General features: G+C 33.9%; 1 protein-coding gene across 1 annotated transcript in view; it reads left to right on the top strand.

Annotated features, from left to right (window-relative positions):
* Positions 1 to 268: 268 nt before the first annotated feature.
* Positions 269 to 21,349, top strand: part of LOC106459571 (homeobox protein EMX1-like) — a 35,364-nt gene continuing 14,283 nt past the window's right edge. The window contains exon 1 of the mRNA XM_022386074.1: positions 269 to 731. Coding sequence (XP_022241782.1) covers positions 269 to 731 — 463 coding nt within the window. The remainder of the gene's footprint in view (positions 732 to 21,349) is intronic.

The following is a 21,349-nucleotide window of genomic DNA, read 5'->3' as shown; positions in this document are numbered from 1 at the left end:
ACCAGCTGGCCTGTGAGCGGATCCTTCATAAATAAGATAATAAATATATTAGTAGAGAACACTGAGTTCCCGGGTGGCGTTCATTATTAAAACTATTACAAAATTGCTTCGGTTTACTTATTTCAGGAAAGAGTTGTCAACAAACATTCATCTAACTTTTGATATTTAGCTTTATATACCAATCAGCTTTCCTGAATTCATTTCTGTCATACTGTTTAAGTTCTCAGTTTATTGTTGTGTCAGTTGGATGTGTGCAGCTGTGGTAACCATGGCGCCGGTGGTGCCACTGCCTGTTAAGCCGAAGCTCCGATTTTCCATTGAATCTTTGGTTGGAAAAGATGGTCACAGAGATTCGGCTCAACTTGAAGAAAGCATGGATGTAGAGAACTTATCACCAACTCCAACACGTGAAGATTCTTCTTCCCCTAGTGGCTGGATGATGCCCGTCACTGTTAGTCACGACTCGCCGTGTCGGACTCTGCCTGTTAGGCCCGTTTGTTCTATTGCTAGAGCTGCCCCTCCATGTTTAGAATCCTTTCCCGGCTACGGCGGCTTGAGACCTCCGGTCGTGTATACTGCTCCTGAAGAAACTTCGACACCGTATCTGTGTTCGCCCAACCCATCCTCATTGCAAGCCGTATCTCCTTTTCTCCTGAACCGAGACCCGTATCCATTATATCCATGGTTTCTTGCTTCTAGACATCCAAGATTCCTATCTCATCGCATACCTGGTAAGTAACATAACTATTAGAAGTGGAAGTACAACTATATACCATAGAGTGTTTTAACCCTCACTTTGCAGGATCATCTTCGCGTGTGTCAGTCTATTAAATAGATAGTTGAAAGAAAATACGAATAGAAAGTCGAACAATGATAATGTAATATTTATAGTCTAACTAATTTTACATAAAATCAACAAACAACTTCAGAAAAGAGACATGCCAAATAAAGTAGACACATGGAAAGTAGTATAGACAATGTAAAGTTTACAACTAGATATATACATAACCAGATATAGGCAAACTAAGTTGTACAGAGAAACACACAGAAATCCATGTTAAATATAAGAAAAGTAATTTTTACAGTAAAACAAATCAACTCGTCACTGCAAAACACATCAAGTTTTACAGTTTTGAAATCAACATCAAATTAGACAAAGGAAATATTAGAGCTATAATAACACTGAAAATGCAAAAGCAACGTAAGCTTTTCTGATAGAGATATATATAGAGACAAGGTAAGTTTTAAGGAAAAAATAAATTAGACATGCAGCTAGACAAATCGATATCGAAACAAGCATAATAACTTTTATATATAAGTATACCACAAGACAAAGTAAATTTCATAAATATACTATAACTTCTTCAACTACGCGAGTTTTTTTACAGAAATTTCGGAACTCCAACAGTAAGCTCAAGCTTACGCATAACCACGGGAAGTCTACAGTACGAAAAAAGGTACAATAGCAGGAAGAACTGTTAACTAATCTGAATTAATTAAGGAATTGATCAGAAGGTAATAAAAGTCGCCAAGAAAAGCACGCCGTAGTTTGATACTACTGTAGTAATGCATGTCTTTTGTTATAGAAAAGTTATCGGGTTAATTGTCTAAGTTGAAACTCCCTAGTCATGCGCTCAGGATGCTAGACCTTTTGTTCGAATGTAGATACAGTTTGATGAGTGATTTATCGTAAGGTTATTCTTGGCTAAACGTTAGATTTTCTTCTATTAAATTAGACCAAAAATTGATTGAAATCAAGCAAGTGCAACAATGGACATAACAATGGATACACAGTTTTACATGGAAGAAGATATCGTATCATGAACTTTGTAATTGTTCATTGTTTCAGAAGTTTTGTTGAAAGTTTCACAAAAGGCTATATGAGCATGACCGTCTTTAACTTTGATTTCATAGACTTGAGGTAAGGCAGCCAGGCAACCATATCCACTGTCAGCTTCTCTCTCTCGTCTGACCAAAGTGAAATTTAACCGTCACGGCTCCAAATTGAGGAGTGAGGTTTTTTTTTTGTTGTTTTATTTTTTTTTTCAGCACCGAGAAGTGATTAAAAAATTTTCAGATTCACAATCCGGGCACGTTAACTGCTTGGCCAAGCCCGGTAACAAGGTTTAATAAAGAATGCTGCTTACTATCAAAATAATTCTGCATTTTCAATATCATCTATTTCACCAAAAATGTTTGACCTGAATTATGAATATTAATTCTTGAGATATCACACTTGATAATCATTTTCTAGAAAACTGTCGTTGTTCATGAATACTTATATGTAAGAAGAAGTTCCAACCATATATATAATAATATCTTTGTGAGTAGTTTTGCGTGAAAATTAAGAAACAAACAGATTCTCTCTGTATACTATGGAAAAGTACTGATTTGTAAGTAGATAAATCGAGTTTTAAAATATTTTTACCTGGAGTTTACTCCAGCAAAATATTGTTCTTATCCTGAGTAATTTATGTAAAATAAAGAGTGTTTTTTTTATTTTATGTCCGACGTACTCTCATTCTGCTTTATATTATGTAACTCAGTAGTTTAACAATAAATTCCTTGTTGGAATTAACCGATCGAATTTTTAGTAACTAATTATTTATAATTGATAATATTTGCGTTAAAGCTTTAATTGAATAATGAAAACATTAATTACAAATTTAGTAAAAAAATATGTATGAATGTAAACAAAAATATTATAAATTAGACATAACAGCCCCTAAAGGGTCAGCGGTAACTCCGCTGGCTTACAACGCTAATAATAGGATTTTTATATCTGTGATGGGCAGATCACAGATAGCCCATTGTTTAGCTTCGCGCTTAATAACAATCAACCAACTAGACATAAAAGAAAGTCAATCTAAATAGTATGTAATCGAAGACGGTCGCAAGCTTCTTCCTGATTTTTATATCTGTGATGGGCAGATCACAGATAGCCCATTGTTTAGCTTCGCGCTTAACAATAATCAACCAACTAGACATAAAAGAAAGTCAATCTAAATAGTATGTAATCGAAGACGGTCGCAAGCTTCTTCCTGATTTTTATTTCTGGAATTTGTGAGTGTAGGTAGGTTTACTCCGGACTGGACTTTCATTAAAATGTTGTACATAAAACTAGAAATAATATCGACTACAGGATCATTGTTTTTAGTACTTTCGACTGATTCGTTTAGACAGTGTATTTGACATGTGATCTTTGCTTTATGATTTTCTCCTATCCTGTTTTGGTCTTGAGATGATGTTTCGGGCTCTCAGCTATGTTCGTCAAGTTTGATGTTCATGAAAGACTAAGCATAGAGCCTAGAACGTTATTGCAAGGTCAACTAAAAATATTATAAAGAGGAGAAATCCATAGAAATATACTATATATTACGTTTACTGATTTGTTCAAGTTAATATTATTGCATTTAGGCATACTTTGAAATTCTTCTTGGACAGAGGTTTCAAACATTTCCAGTTCGTGTACTATTTGACCAAAGCAAAACTTTTTACTTCTACTTGAGATAGTGACGGTGAAATTAAAATCCAGAATTCAGATTAGAGTATTGCTATTAATTATGAAATAATAAATAAATAAATATTCGTAAATATTATTATTGTTTTCATAAAGTAAATATGGAAAGTCATATCTTTTCTTGATAATAGTTTTATGTACCGCCTCGAACACTCTCATGTACAGTTAATTGAAAGCCACTGTTCTAATAGACAGTCCATATATTTTTTATTATTACCTAAGACATCTCTGTTCTATATAAACGTTCTATGTACCACCTCGAATATTATCATGTACTGTCAGTTGAAAACCACTGTTTTAGTAGACAGTGCACTAAATATGATTAACTAAATCATTCTTTCAAACAGGTTTCTCTTTATGTTTGTGTGTCTTTTATTTTTTATATACGTACACTGTTAACCAGCATGAATTTGAAGTTATGAATAATCTCTTAGAAAATACAAAAATATATAAATAGGAAAGAAACATTACGAAATAATATATCTTTCCGATTACGACTTCCTTCAGAAAAGGTTTAAAGGCCTCTCCGTTCTTCAACACAAGTAATTAATATTGCGATGCTCTTAAGCCTTAAGTCATACAGAACAGAATAACTTCCGTATTAACGCAATTTCAAAGATATGGTAGGTGGATGAATACTGCAAGAAAAAAACAAAAAAAACAGCGAACAAAGAATTGCAAAAAATAATATTTTTTTAACCACAACAAAATGAAAGTAAGTAAACTTGAATGTATATATATATAAGATAATGTTGTGGACACACTGAGATCTAAAATCAGGTCTTGATTCGAAATCTACAATGATCTATACAGACCCTTCTGACTCCCTAATAGCGCATATCAAAGAAAATCAATTGGCCAGTGATTACTATATCTCCTTCACGTGCACACAGATCAGCAACCAAGCAAGGTCAACCTGATAGTCTCTAAGGCCCGAGAGACCAATGAGGAAACAGTTTGGACTGGTAGAAGTAAGATTCAAAATTCTTAATATAACAATTGCAGGAGGAAATTCTGAACTTCTTAAAAAATCCTAGAGCTACAGAACTACAAGTACAGATAACCCAGTATAAGCGTAAGCTTCCAAACTTATATTTGAACTCCCACGCTTATGTACTAATCTAGGCACATTTAAATCTTCTTCCAATACATTTCTGAAGAATGTGATTTGTATAGTCTTATTACAAACCTATAATTCCGCCTCAAAAACTATATCCATGATTATATTTGAATTTCATAGATTTGGAAGTTTATGTATTTGATGTTTTAGTACTTAAGGCATCTGTTTTTCAAAGTTTTAATAAGATATTAATTTGAAATTGTATTATAGGGCTTATGTTTTCTTGATGTTTCATAAACGTATTTGTGGATATTGTCTTCAGCGGTTTGCAGTATTTGTCTGAAACTCTTTCTGATATATTGTTTTAAAATCGCTTGACTAACCACGTGATTCGTCCAGTATGGAAGATCTTTTTGTACCATACATGTTATACTTTAAAATTTTATTTCCATTGATTTACTATTACCTGAATCAATAGTTGAACATATAGAAAAAAAAAACATAAAAGTTTGTTTGTTTGTAATTAAGCACAAAGCTACACAATGGGCTATCTGTGCTCTGCCCACCACGGGTATTAAAACCCGGTTTCTAGCGTGTAAGTTCGCAGACATACCGCTGTGCCACTGGGGGGGGGGGGCACATAAAAGTAGCATAATGTTTTATTGTGATGCTAAATAAATTTTTATCTCAATTTCATTCTTGTTGCTTTTGCTGCTGACCTTTGTCCCCTAAGATACTTTTCCAAGACATACACAGAGTATTTGTTCTTTTTCTTACAAAAGACCTGCCAGTTCGATTCTTACATTGAAAACACGGAAACATACAAGCAACTCGTATCAGGCCTGGCATGGCCAGGTGGTTAGGACGCCCGAGTCGCAATGTCAGGGTCGCGGGATCGAATCCCTGTCCTACCAAACATGCTCGCCCTTTCAGCCGTAGGGACGTTATAATGTGACGGGCAATCCTACTATTCGTTGGTAAAAGAGTAGCCCAAGAGTTGGCGGTGGGTGGTGATGACTAGCTGCCTTCCCTCTAATCTTTCACTGCTAAATTAGGAACGGCTTACGCAGATAGCCCTCGTGTAGCTTTGCGGCAAATTCTTAACAAACCAACTCGTATCAAATGGTTAACTTATAGAAATATTGCAGAATTAAGTGTCAGTAAGGTAGAATTATAGAGATGTTCTTAATTCTTAATTTTTCGAGAATTGATCAAGGTATGAAACTTGTATTCATTACTAGGAAACCAACATTTGAAAATGGCATTATATATTTGTAGCAGTACTTTCCAGTGAAGCAGATTACGTGAATTAGTTTTTAGAGTTTGGTACTGTGGTTTTAGTTCTTATTAGGTTGTGATAATTTTGAAAAAGAACAAAACAAATGTGATTTTCTATTGAGTTTTATCTAGTAATATAAATATTTAACTCTATGTAAGTTATGACGATAATCGATAATATCTTAAATTGTCTAAATTAACATGGGCTTGACACAAGCCAGAGCTAAGAAACATTCCTGCAACAGGTGTTTGCATAATGAATTCATACTCATCTACATATGAACACTATATATTAGTTAAGCATATGAATACTAAAACTGAATACAATGAGCCAGTTCTCAACCAATGTCTCATTTAATGTGCTCTAACATGAAATTTCAGTTAGATCATATTTCTTCAGGTGTACAGAGCCAGTGACTGCCAATTTATTTAGCTAATACCTGGCACGACACATTATCATAGTAACAATTGTTCACCCAACCGTAACAGTAACTTGGGATGTTATAAGAAATTAAAGCAATTATGATCATTGTATGCTATAAAGTAGTTATATTATGCAAGAGTAATTTATATGACAAAAATGTTCCAAGAACAACAACCTCATAAAGTTGAGGACTTACTACCCATAACTTGAAGTAAACAGTGCAAAATCAAAATATAAGACTCACACAAGTGGCTAAATAAAGTATTATATATATTGATTGGCTAATAGGGAAACGACATTAGTGTATTCTTGTATTTTGGGTAGCTATATACACATATTTAAATAATCAGTAAATTGTTTATAACGGTCTTTGCCAAACACAATATATTTGTTTGAATTGAAACCAGTTCCGACAAACTATTTTGCAACTGAAAAGCAAACGTCAAGCAAGCCATCGCTCACTTTCTCATTAATTAGCGCAACAGAATAAAGATACGAATGTACAGTCTTGACCAAAATATTGGCATACTGTTCTATATTGATGTTATTATCTACATCCATGGAGTAGTCATTGAGTAAATGCCCGAGTAGTAACAGAAAAAATAGCATATGATCGGACAAACATGTAGAGGTTTTTATTCTGGTCTGTATCAGTTGTTTTGAACATTTGTTCGTTAAAACATACATACACACCTGTTTTGTATAAAAGGGTGTGCGTTTGGTATACTTTTTTTTTTAAAGAGATCAATGCTTTGTTCAGACAATTTCTCTGTACTTGTACAGTCATGCCTCGTCACGTGGCAGAAGTTATAGAGCGTCAAATTGTTCGACAGTCCAGAAATGGTATGAAGCAAACGGACATTACTAGAACAGAGGAGTACCCCAAATTTACTGTATTCAGAATCCTGAAACGTCATTGTACAACAGGAAACGTTGCCAGAGATGACCGTCTTGTGATCAGATTAAGAGTTAAAGTTGAAAGAAGTCTTATAACACTTTAAGACAGGAATGGCATTAAAACATTCTTATCAGAATATCCAGAAGAAAAGTGGTTAGGAGATTGATCATAGAAGGTTATTTTGCAAACCGATGTTAACTAGAATTCACCGCCGTCACCGTGTTACTTGGGCATGACAGCATGTCAACTTACAGTTAGGACACTGGCGACATATCATCTTTTCAGATCAGTCCGATTTTCGGCTTTTTAAAGCAGATGGTAATATTCGTGTTCGTCGTTTACCAGGAAAAGGGAAGACTGTCTTTCTCGCAGGGAACACACAAGAGGTGGTGCAGAATATGTTTTGGCAGCTATTCATCACATGGAGACGATATTTATGCCATATGCTGGGGTAACATTTAGCAATAACTTTGTGTTCCATGATAATAATGTCACTGCCCACAGTGCAGATATTTTACAGGATTATCTCGACCAGGAGGACGTTGCAAGACTGCCATGGCCAGCAATTTCTCCAGATTGTAATCTTATTGAGAATTATTGGAGAGAACTGAGCAGGAAAATCGCTAACCACGAATCCTAAACCAGCTACTGTAGTTGAGTTGCAACGCCTTCTAGATTAGATGTCATGTCATCTTGCGGAGGTTATTAGAGGACGAGGAGGACCAACTAAGTAGTGAATGTTTAAAATGTTACAGCTACTATTTATAATAATTTGATGTATTTTGTCATCACATATGTTTTGTTAAAGTTTTGTTTTGATTGGTGAAATGCTGAATTACACACTTTTCTACAGGTGTCTGATAAAAATGTTTGTTGTTCTAAAAAATCGGCCAAATGCCCATAGAACCTGTCTAATTATATAAATTGCATATGTAGATGTTTAATATAACATGCATTTCTCAGTTTGACAGTGTGCTAAGTGTATTTATATTCCATCTGAATAATAAGGTTGTTATTTGTTACAAAATATGCAAACATTTTGGCCAAAATTATAGTATTGTTATTTACATATAAAAAATATCGCAAAGAAAACAGTTTTGTTTTATGGGATTGACGCTGAGATTCAATTTCAATGTGTCCGACTGTGAATCAAAGGTTCCAATGTTCGTGATGTGATGATAACGAAGATATTCCACACGTACAGGTGTGGGTGCTTCGTAAAAGCGTTAGCCAATCCCATAATTCGGTTAAAAAAGCCTGGCAAAGTTCTCGTGGCAAGCTGGTGCCCCTAGTTGCCTTTCATCTGGTCAGCAGCTCAAAATTAGGGACGGATATACCTGATTACTAGTTGTCTCTGACATAATCGCTTAGCCAATGTATGCATTAGTTGCCATTCATCTTGAAAATTTTCATTTAGATACATTTAGGCTATGGGTGCTTTGTAGCTGTGCAGGATTAGGTTCTACACAAGATGATACTTGGTGAAATATTTCGAAGCACTTTCATATAGCTTATTCACAGGTTGGTCATTTTAAAACAAATATATTGGTCACGTGGATTCACAATAGGAAACCTTGTGTTAAATAAATAGTTGTTTATTTTTTAACAGCAGAATGTTTATCAAAAATCCTATTATTAAGTGAAGAATGGACGTCCTCCAGTCGTGAACGTCCTCACTAGCTTTTCCTTTTACTAGTGGTGTTTTTTCTCAAGTACAAACTTTTAACTCATAGCTCCATCTCTTGACCGATTTGAGATATAATTACTGCCGCGGTTATTGAGGATTCTCTCTTGTTAAATATTGTACTGAATTACATTAGGTTACTGTTGGTTCCAAACACTGTCCTGACGCAACTTCTTTTACAAATACATATGTTTTCACATAAAGTAACTTTAGTAACTTCATTGACATCCTGTTTCTCGTTGGTTCAATAGGTGTAGGTCAAATTATATGTTGGTTTTAGATCTTTAAGAATTTCCATAATAAGTTCAATGTAAACTACTTCTCCATTGTTTAAGCACATTCCATTCTCTGGTGTAGTGACCCCATCGTATTAAAATACCTTCATTGGTGAAGTGTGTATATAAAGAACTGAATTAACTTCAGACCCGCGAAGGCGTTGTTAGGTACGAACAAACCTGTTTTTGTGCATGCACGTGAAAGAAATTATGGCGAAATTTAACGTAATGAAATAATTCAAGATTGTTTTAAATTTAGATAAACGAAAAATCACACATTGAAGTCGATACCACCTACTGTGTGAAAACTGCAGCATAACTTTAAATAGTCTTAAAAAAATACACCAATTTTAAAACCATGAATTTTGAGCATAGAAGATGCGGTATTTGTAAGAAAGTGTATTCTTCGAATGTATAATTAATTATAGCTGCATAAAGTTCATAGTTACTTTGTTAGATATGTTTTTATTACGTTTGATATAAAACTGGAGCATTTTGTTTACAGGTAAATGTTGACTGTATTTATATCATTTCATTCTGAAACTGTTGTAAAAGTTTTAGTATATTCCCTAAAACTGAAAGTGGAAAAATAATAGGAAACAATATTATTAATAGACAGCTTGTCTGAAAACTGGAAATGTTTTCCAGAAAGGCCGTTTAATCAAATCAGGAAAATACATATGAAAACATATAACATGTATGTATAGAAAAGGGAAGAATGGATAAGGTTGCATATCAGATAGTTTTACACTTACATAAATATAGAGCTAAACATGGACAATTAAATCAAGCTTGTGAGAGTTTAATTTTCAGAAGCAAGTTTGCTATTCTCATAAAAACGTCGTATGGGTTTGTTTTCCGAAATAAGATTATCGACACAGTTCAGAATACAATTTCTATGAAGATTCATAAATTAAATGTTCACAAGCTTCGAGCCATACTTCAGAATCACTTACTGTTTTCATGAGAAAGATGACCAAGTAACTAAAATAAAAGTAATCTCCTTTGAACACATATCTGATGAATCCACCATTGCAGCTCCCATGAACGTTTATCCCTTTGTTCTGTTTAAAAGCGGTTTTAGAAAGACTTTCGCGTACAATGGAGGGTCCGTGGAACGTTTGCCAGGATGTACTCTCTCGTAACAGTTCTTATAAAATACAATTACTATTCTGTATTGTGGTGATGCAACCAATTTGTAAATGTTCTGCTGTTTCTGATATGACCAATCTATAAAGAGATAATAAATCAAATACTTAACTGCTTTGCTGGTTCTGAAATGGCAACCTAAGGTCTAAGGGTGCTGTTGATTGTGAGATAGTTAACCAACTTCTAAGTTTGTTCTAGATCCGAAATGATTTCTTTATACCTTGTTGATATACCCAGCATTTAAGTTTTTCTGGTTCTCAGATGATTACCTGAAAACGTTGCAGTGCATCAGCTTCGAAGTGTTGTTCTGGTTGAGAGATCATTGTATGCTAAATTGATAGCATGCACAACGTGTGGGTTTTGTATGTTTATCTCATATAATTATGGTTTACACAAGTTATGTTTTAAGTTTTATGCTGGTTTTAATAGGATTATGTTACCTTGTGATGTTATACCTAGGTTCTAAATGTCCTGGATACTCTGGGATGATTAACTGATAAAGAGGAGGTGCACTTAAGCTCCAAGTCTCCTGCTTGCTCTGAAATGTTACCATTCAACTTTGAGGTGTATGCAAATTCTTAAGGTGATGATGATTTTGAGAAGATTGTTTGACATACCGAAGGTTCATTTATTATATTGGTGTTTCGATGACTTCCTGCTAGAAAGTTGGTGATCATAAGTTCCAAGTACTTGTTGGTGCTATGTTAAATATTATATTAAAAATGGCGATGTATCCAAAATCTCAGTGTTCCATTGATTTTTAGGTTATAACCATAGATGTTCGAGGTAATACCCGAGTTTTAAGTGACCTTCTTGTATGAGGAAATTATGAGATAATTTGGTAACGCACTCAAGTTTTAAGTATTTTTTTCAGTTCTGAGATGATCATCTAGCAAGGTCATAGTGTACTCACCAAATCTTTATGTTTCCTGTTGATCTTATGATAAGTTTTACGGTACCGAAGTTATAAATGTAGTAAAGGTTTTAAAAAGAATATGTTCTATAGTGATGATATACCAAAGATGTAAGTGTTTCTCTACTTTACAGTTGATTAAGTAACAGAGTGGGGAGCGCACCGAGCTCTAAGTGTATAATGATGATTCTGTGATGATTATCTTGTATGATCATATTCGTTCTAAATGTTCTACTCTTTCAGACATTAATATCTCAAATCCTAAGTGCTCTGCATGATCTTTGATGATTGGCTGCTTAATTGTGGATTGCTCAGTATTTAAGGTGCTGTTGGAATTGTGAGAGTCGAGAGCACGTGGTAGAGTACCTCCAATGAAACGCATCATAACTGGAGAACGTTTTATCATATAGCATCTATGGTTTAATTAAAAACTTTCAAAAGTAATATTTCCAAAATTCTTTGCTATGTCCTAAAAGCCTACATGCATGTTTTTATTGTAAAATAGCACTTAACATTAAGCTTTTATTAATAAGAGAACTTTAGTACATTTCTAGTTTGACAGCAACGATAAGCAGAAGAGCTTTGGAGATTTCAGTTAGTCGTCTTATAAGTTCAGGAATTTTGGAATAACTTCGTGGTTGTTAAAAATTTAATAGAGACCTTCCTGTGTTTGACATCAAGCTTTTCAAGAGTACGAAACAAACGTTACAATATTTCTTGTTGGTGGTGGTGATGCAACAGTTGTTAGTTCTTCTACTGTTGTGATGTGTCTTTTGGTGTTTAGAACATATCACTACATGCCTGTCTTGGTGTCAACAAGAGGTATTTCGGGAATTTTGTGTTGTCATTATTTATGGCTGTTGCTAAGGTATAGAGTAAACTGAGGAGGTATGAATGGAGATGATAGTACTATAGGTATGTTTACATCAGAGTTATAATGAATTATATCGACTGAGTAAAAAAATCGGTAGTCATACATGACCAGTTGCACTGATCATACAGTAATGACCAGTAATCAAGAAAGTGATCATTGGTAAATTATGATATTTATGGTTAACGTCGTAATGCGATGCATTTCTAGTAAATTTTATTTTCTTCTATTAAAAAGAAAGTAAGTTATTGGATAGATAATTTCAAAGAACCGTAATCAATACAAAAACCCTAAAGGTCAAAAGGCACAGTAATGGATTAATTAAAAAGAACGACAAGTAAAATGTAATCCAAGGCACATACACAAATAAATAACTTAAATCCTAACTTAACTTGCTCCAACAGTTTTGGAACCATTGATATTATAGTTTGTGTATTTGTGGAACCTATAGAAGATATCTAGATAGGATTGACCAGTCGACTCGTTCGTTGTAGAAATTAGAAGAAAAAGAGGTAAGAAAGAAATAATATTAATGAATAATAATTATTATCATCGTATGAAATACTAGCAATTAATAAACAATTTGTTGGTTCACTGGTCCGAAATTCTGGACTAAGACTCTATATAATTCAATAAATTGATAATTTTCGGCGTTATGTTACGATTTCAGTTACATATTAAAATTTGTATTTGCTTAGATACATTTTTATACTAATTGTTGATTTTCTTTTTCTTTACAGCCTTATTGTGTGTTTTGTCAGTTAGGGTTTTTATATTTATTACATTCTACAGATGGCAAATCAGCAGTATAAGAGATGTACCAAATGTGAGCATGAAAGAAATGGGACACAAACAAAAAATATTTACTTTTTACTTTCATCTTTAACAAGGAGGAATACTCGTTCTTCGTAAATGAAACATTTGTTTGTTTGTGGTATTTTGTATTTGAATGGTCAAAGTTTATAAAATGTAAAGGCAGTGCTGTGTGTACTTAAAGTAATTAAACAGTTAAGTGACCTGCCAAGATTACTCACGTAATCTAGGGCTCTTTAAGATTCTGATGAACGTTCGGATTGTATCAATAACTGTGCGGTTAAATATTATTCCACAACATTCCAAAAACCTTTAATATAAAAGACACTTTGAGCCGAATCGCTTGATCAAAACTGAAAAATCGATCGATCGTCTAGTAAGAGACACCAGATCCAGTGATGCTTTCAAAACCTGGGTATCGGTTTAAGTATTAAAACTCAACATGGTGATGGTACCTGTACTCCAAGTGTCTATAAACAAACGAAGAAATTAACTCATAAAACATTAACACGTAAACCCTGCTATCTGAGATTGGTGTCTAAAGGGTGGTAGATCCATTTTCAAATACATTTCCAATTGCAATGCATAATACTATCTACACTCACCCATCCTTTACGCATATGGTGACGTGGTCCGTACTTCCATACTCCTAATTTCATTTTTGCATAGTTTAATGAAGTTTAGTAAGCTTCTCACGCACATTACTCTTTTAATTATATATATATATAACACTCCAAATGTACGTTATAATATAATTAAGGCGTGCATTTAACAATTGGCCTGTGACGAACGTTCGCATGAACATTAAACACGGGGTGAGAAAGAGGGTATCTACTTCTTGGGTCTGATTTAGTATCTTGTCCGATTTGGGGGATTCTCGGACCAAACCAATCGAAGGAAATAATGAGCAGACAAAGAGACAATATAGGACGTAGTATATATTAAGATTATAAAACGTTAATGTTTCTTCATGAACTTGAGAAAGATTTAACCTCCAAATCGCAAGTGATACCTTTCAAAGGCCCAAACCAATCGAAGGAAATAATGAGCAGACAAAGAGACAATATAGGACGTAGTATATATTAAGATTATAAAACGTTAAGGTTTCTTGATGGACTTGAGAAAGATTTAACCTCCAAATCGCAAGTGATACCTTTCAAAGGCCCAAACCAATCGAAGGAAATAATGAGCAGACAAAGAGACAATATAGGACGTAGTATATATTAAGATTATAAAACGTTAATGTTTCTTGATGAACTTGAGAAAGATTTAACCTCCAAATCGCAAGTGATACCTTTCAAAGGCCCAAACCAAAAATTTTACTTCAAATAATTTGACACCTGCTGCTATATAAATAACTTCTTTATTGTGCACTTCTTATCTGACACATATTAGGCTAAAATGTTACAATTGTTTAACAAGAAGGACTTGGATTAGCTCACTGGCCCACTAAGATTGATTACGAACCTTTTTTACGGTGGCATACTCATCTTAACCTCTAATCCCTTAAACAGTGAACTCTTGTTGATATCTAAGGTCACTTAAGAGATTCCTAAAAAGGTGAATCTTCATATCTCTTCAATCCACTTCAAGTTAACGAGTTCATCATTTTTAAAATAGAGATTCTCTCAGAACTGCAATTCTAAGGTGTCAGAAACAATGGATCATATGATCTGACCAGGCTTCATATTCTTACCTTTACTCTATCTTGTCTCCTGACATTTTCGAGGTAACTCTTATATATTGTACTGAATAGTAACCTAAATCCTCTCAAATGCTTCAACAACCAGCGATTTTGGCATTCCAAACTTCGACTAGGGACTTCTTACCTGCACCTGTTGTGCTAATAAAGAACATGACAGAAACCTGTAATGTAAACTAGCTAAATATGAAAGTCTCACCTGCTTATTATCATACCCTAAGAGAAAAGAGATAAAGGAGGCGAAACATATCAAAATTCTAAATAATCTTTTGTATGCCGAGGTTTATAAAATGTTCGTATCGTTTTAATGCTGAATTTGTGTTTTCAACTATTTCAGCTAGGCATCTAATTATGACCATCTGTTTTTTTTTTTACCTTACGAGAATGTTTTATTGGCTCTTGAGGTTGTGCTAGCATACACGTCCGTTTATGCTTTATTTCCCTACAACTATTTCACCCTAAAAAGTGTTTGGATCCTGCTAATCCAGTTCCTATCTGTTAGATCACTGTGTAGTCACAACATTGCTCTCAGAAATAACTGCACACAGATGGAGATAACTGTTTCTATGAAAATTAATACACTAGTTGCTCCTTCCCCTCATAATGTAGAGTGAAAATTTAAAATTCGAAGTGTTCCTCTCTAGACTCATAGCAATTTCTAAGTATTTATGATTACTTTATTCATTAGAACTGTCGAGAATTTTGTTCTAACTTCAATGGCATCAATACCCTAATAATTGTTTTATCAACCATTTTGTATCTCCAGGAAACATCCTGAAAACCTATCAATACCTTATCAGTATGACAGTTTTCAATGCTGCAGAAAGACAGGTTGTGTTTTGGACGTGTTCCTAGAGGCGTGTTGTTACTTATCAACCATCATACCCCTCAATGCCTGTACCATTTAATTAGATATGTTTACATTGGCAGTGTGATCACAGTTTGAGATCTTTATCTATCACTATGGGACAGATATTGATCAGGCAGCTCTTGATGATCTAATAGATCAGCTGTTGTTTCCATTTGTTTTCATCAGAGCCATTAATGATACAAATGGGAGGAGTAGATCGATGGGGTACCTTTTGTCTGATCATAACATTTCAACTTGAAACTCTGGAGCCCTGACCTATGTTTATGCCCTAATTCAGGATTTTTCTTTGATTGAGCTGTCTGTCTTTTTGTCTTGTCTTTTCTTGGTTGGTGGACTACAACTCACCAGGTAATCATGTTCCTTTTGTTTTGAGAAATAGTGGCAGGTATCAGTATGATCCAACTTGTAATCCATGTTGAAAAACAATGTCAGATAATGAGTCTATTGAGGCTGGGCCATTCTCTTAGTCCATTACGCTTTACGTATTAAAACATTGAAGTATTACCCTTTTTATTTTCGAACTCCTGACTGCCAAAAGACTGTCAGGTCTGACTTAGAAATTGGAAAAGCCTATGGGAACCTTGGACTAATTTTACTTCTGGCGTATCTTTCTTTTTCAACAGTTCTAAGATCCGTCGGGAAAAGACGAAACGTGAATGCGAAGTAAACATCCCATACCCTTTTGATCTTGCAGCCTGTTCGACAAGTAGTAGTTTATTAGTAGGAAATTTACAGAATGTTTAACTAATGTTTGCTTGGCATTTTAGTTCTTTCACCTACTCACCTTAATTTCTTTAAGACATGAAATGAAGGTGTTCTTCTCGTTTTAGTCTGATGACCAACAGAACATTTGTAAATTTGGAAGTCCAACTGCTGCTATATAAGCTGACAATACAGCTATTGGACCAGAAGATTTTAACTATGAGATGCTATTTCATATCTCTCTCTCTCGGTTTTAAGTCCATTTTAATTATTAATTGTTGCCACTTCTAACAGGAGGAAACTTTTCTTGATTTGTGTCGCTGGGTTATTGTCATCCATATCTTATAAAACGTCAGAGGAACCTTAAAATCCCCTTTAACTGTAAACCCACTGCCTTAATTAGCTGCCTCTGTTTGATGTTAGTTAATATTTATCTTGTTTGTTTTCTTGAATTGGATAACTTTTCCAAAGCCCAATATGACTTTTGCAGACAAAGATCTACTGCTGACAGCACGATAAAACTTGAAACATCTCTTTGGGAAGCATTTGTTAACTGTTAGCACATGCTATCTATATTGATCGATCTGAAAAATACCTGTGGCACTACATGAAAGTATGATATCTTAAACTACTTTCGGCCTTATGGCTAACATGGCCATATAGAAATCGTTATTGGAATTGTTTAGCAGGTAGGTATCTTACAATCCATGTTGGATTAGGTACTGTTATAGTTCTTTACACGTGACTTGGGTGTATCTTTGCTTTTAATACCACACTATTTTACATCGTGCAAATGCTTAAAAAACTAACTTTTTCCAAGTATTGTAAACTACCTCTATGTTCACGGATTTTATATCTCCTGTTAGTCTCCAAATAAGAGGTCTATTGAGCTCCAAACTGCTTTCACTCGAATATGTGTATGTATATTTGCTCCCAATTAGATTTGCAGCATTCAGACACCGAATTTTATTCTAGTAATTCCTATAGTATTAAAATATTTATTGAATTCGTAGAATTACTTCTTGATAATATAAATGGCATTGGATGTTCTGTGAATTCTCCTTAACACATCCTGGAGAGCAGATATATCATTCTCTAACTTGGTTATAACTTGACTAAAGATCTCTGGTCAATAAAGAAATTTTGTATTAAAATGTTCAATTTTGTGCTCATCAGAGTTTTCGCTTATGTACAGTCTTCCAAACTTCTTCATAATTTGTACACTAAATCCTTTGAACTTTCACTCCACACTTGCTATACATAACTAGATTTGCAGTTCATTACCAAGCAACGCCCACTGCTTTGTCATCCCGTTTATGCCTCGTTTGACATGCTTTTTGCAAAGAAATGATGTATATTCCTCCTTCTTTCATATATATATATAAGCCATACTGAGAGAGACTGGTCTGTCTTTTGTGGCAGTATGCCATATTTGATTGAAAGCGTATCACATCTTGCTTGTTACCATTTAAACTGACATCTTCAGAAATCGAACACTTTTCAATAAGCACTGTTCAAATTATTTCTCATTCACACCCACTTTAAAAGATATTATGTGACTTAATGGATTAAGCCATTGTTTACTTCAGCTATTTTTTTTGTCCATAGGATCCTTCTGCTGCTAGTTTTATGCAATCTCACTGATTCATTAGCTCATTGCTGGCCTTGGAATCACTCAATGATAATCTTTCTTTCATATTTTAGAAGAAACTTTCCCAGTTATCTTTACTATCATAATGTTCTAAGTTTTGTTGGATCTCTGGTCAGTAATTATCTGGTGGATCGGCGTACGTTACAGCCAATTTAGTCTTCTCTGTTGCTAACGAGTCTCAGCTCATTCCACACATTATTTTATATATTTTGTCTGGAAGGTTCTTCGTGCCAGTTGGCAGAAGCTTTGGGAGGAACAGCATGCGTACAGGCTTTTCCACATTAAGCCTGTTGTTGAATAATTATTGTATTAATGTAGCTCCGCATTGTCCATAGTTTTAAACACATCAGTACTTGTTACTCGGTAGTTACCAGCCAATGTGTGAACAGTATGTCACTCGATTCACACCATTAAACCACTAAATCAGTCCAAGTTAAACCTAATTGTTCTGAGCTGATGATTTTAAAATTTGGATAGAGTACCCAACTCCTAGGTGTACGTATGGCTCAGAGATGATTAACTGGTAAAATTATGACGTACATGAGTTGTAATTTTTCTGCTGTTTCTGATATTATTATATTATATACTAGCATTTATGCCCAAGTCATAAATGTTCTTCCAGTTCTGAGAATTTCACCTCACTAATTGATGATAATACTTAAGATTTTCTAATTAATTGATTGTATACTCAAGTTATCGAAGAGTTACTAATGTATCTACATTCTGAGTATTTTAATAGATTTGGGATGGTTGTTTATTAATTAGTAGTGTACCCAACTATCAAGTGTTCGGTTAATCTTCGGTTAATCAAGGCCAACTTGAGATGGTTGTTTATTAATTAGTAGTGTACCCAACTATCAAGTGTTCGGTTAATCTCCAGACGATTACTTGATAACTTAGAGGAGTAAACCAATATTTAAGTGTTATAATACATCTGAATTAAATTGATGACCTTTTATAGTGATAGTGTAGCAAGTATCTAAGTGCTCAGCTGGTTCTAAGAGGATTATCTTACAAAGTAGTAACGTGTATCAGAAATACATGTTTTGCTGAGATTTATATACCATAGTGTCAAGCTAAAGCTCTGGGTATTCTATTTGTTCTGATTGTGCTGAGTCCAGGCTCTAGGTATTCTACTTGTTCTGATGGTGTTGAGTGTAAGTATTTTATTTGTTCTGAGATTATTACCCGATTAAGTGGCTGTGTACTCAAATTTTAAGTTGTCTACCAATTATCAGAGAATTAAATATTGTTATTGTTCTGAAGTTTTAAATGTTGTGTTGATTTTAAAACTATTATCTAATTACTTGTTTGAATACTCAAGTTCTAAATGTTTGGTTAATTCTAAGATAATTATTTTACATAGTGGTGTATGTTAGTTCTAGGTGTTCTTTCTTGGACAATTATCTTATTATTTGGTGGTGCATCCGAGTTGTAAGTGTTTTTTAACTGGTTACCTTATACAATTTTCAAGTGTTATTTTGGTTCTGATATGATGATTTTATAAAGAGCTGAATGTTTTATTTATTCTGAGGTGATTACCACATAAAGCGACCCTATTTCCGAGTATTCTGCTGGTTTTAAATTACAGCTATGACTTCCCTCATGTTATATAAAGAGTATTTGGTCTAAGTGTTCAGGACAACTTGAGATGTATTTTATATTAGCAAAAAGGTAAAATTAAATGTTTGTATTAGCGCAAAGTTACACAATGAGCTACCTGTACCATGTCCGCTGCGGAGATCAAACCTGAATTTCAGTTTTAGACAGAGGTAAGATATTTTGACATTTTTCAAATCCTTGATTATTTACAAAAGCCATTTTGACGGTCAGTGTTCTTTAAAAACTCTGTAAAGTGACATACAGTTTTTCATTTTAATGAAATTAGCCCCAGAAAACTAGTCTGGAGTATGAATCTTCAGTTGTAAAGTTACATTAACCGTTTTTACACACATTCCATCGCCAATTAAAAACAAAGAGAAAACGATTCATTTTTTTTAACTGGAACATTATAATATAATCCACTGAAAATATTTTTCATTTTCAACTCATAATGACCGACCCATTTATAATAAAAACATAAATGCATTAGACTTCACTATTTCTTTTTTGTTTGTTTGTTAAGGCCTATATGCACTTTGATTTCTAAAAATGTCTAAATGAAACGTGAAAAATAAGACCTAACGTCTCACGTTTTCGTGCTAAATTGATATTATTCTTAACTGTTCATTATACTATGTATATATCTCTAACGAGGTAATAAACGATTTGCAAGATTTTCTTTTCTGAAGTAAAGCAGCCCGTTATGCACCATATCTGATATTGCTGTTTTATAATCATGAACTCCATCCAGCTCAATACGCCTGTCTGCCACGGAGGTGAAGATATAAGCACAAACGGTGCATATTTAGTCGTGTTTGTTGCAGAATGATTGTCATAACACATCTGCACCAATCTTCATCTGGTTGATAATATTCAGTCATTTCTTCGGTACAATATATGTATAAACACATTCACTTTGTTTTTATCACACGTACACAACACAAGGCACTAAACCCACAGACTGAAAGAGCTGTTGACGGAATAAGATCTTGGTTAAATAAATCAGTATTTTATACTTGTTTGCATGAATAATTACATATCTTATTAAACAACAATAATATTGAAAAAAAATTTCCGAATTAACACCCACACGCGCGCGCGCGTTTATATACGCACACTTTCATAATTATATTTTTTTTACATCAAGAATTTAGCTTAAGGTGTAAAGTAATCAGCTTCAAGTAAACTATAGCTTATGTTTTATTTTCTCAATGCTAGATTTTTAATTGTTTCGCTCATATATATTTTGTGGTATTCAAGTATTAAGAGTAATACACCATTTATACAATTATTTATTATTGCAAAATATAAAGATATATTGGTACATATCTACTATATTTAAACATAAAAACTCGTTCCAATAACACGGGAGACATGCCATTTTGAAATTAAAGTTCTGTTTGAATTTTGTGGAATGTGCCAATTTTCATGCACTATAAGAAAGCTTTAATGTGAATAAAAACTATAATGTGCTAAAAAACTAGTATTGATAAGTTTATATTAACATGTAGTATTTCACTGAAAAAAACAACACACACTTAAAATTCTATTAATTAATATCATCTCCTATCAAAGCAGTTGATATTGTTTTTTTGGTGCAAAGCTACATTGTCCACTGTGAGGAAAAGAGCCCCTAATTTTTACACTGTAAGTAAATAAACCTACTGCTGACCCACCGGAGGATCCGATCAAAACAAGCACCCCTACAGTTAGGGCGAAAATTAAAATCAAACTGGTTATGAGTATAGCTAATTAAATACACTTTTCTTTCATTCTTACTTATAAAAATTAGAAATCATTGTTTTACAAGGTTCGGCCAAATTATGCTCAATTTCATAAATAACAAATTCGTGTTTTATGCATACACTTCGTTTTGTTTTTGTTATTAGAAATTATGTACAACTTTGAGACAACTAGCTGACGAGAAGATGCCACA

Source organism: Limulus polyphemus, unplaced genomic scaffold (assembly GCF_000517525.1).
Source record: "Limulus polyphemus unplaced genomic scaffold, Limulus_polyphemus-2.1.2 Scaffold630, whole genome shotgun sequence".
NCBI classification, from domain to species: Eukaryota; Metazoa; Arthropoda; class Merostomata; order Xiphosura; family Limulidae; genus Limulus; species Limulus polyphemus.
This window is presented reverse-complemented; position numbering and strand designations above follow the sequence as displayed.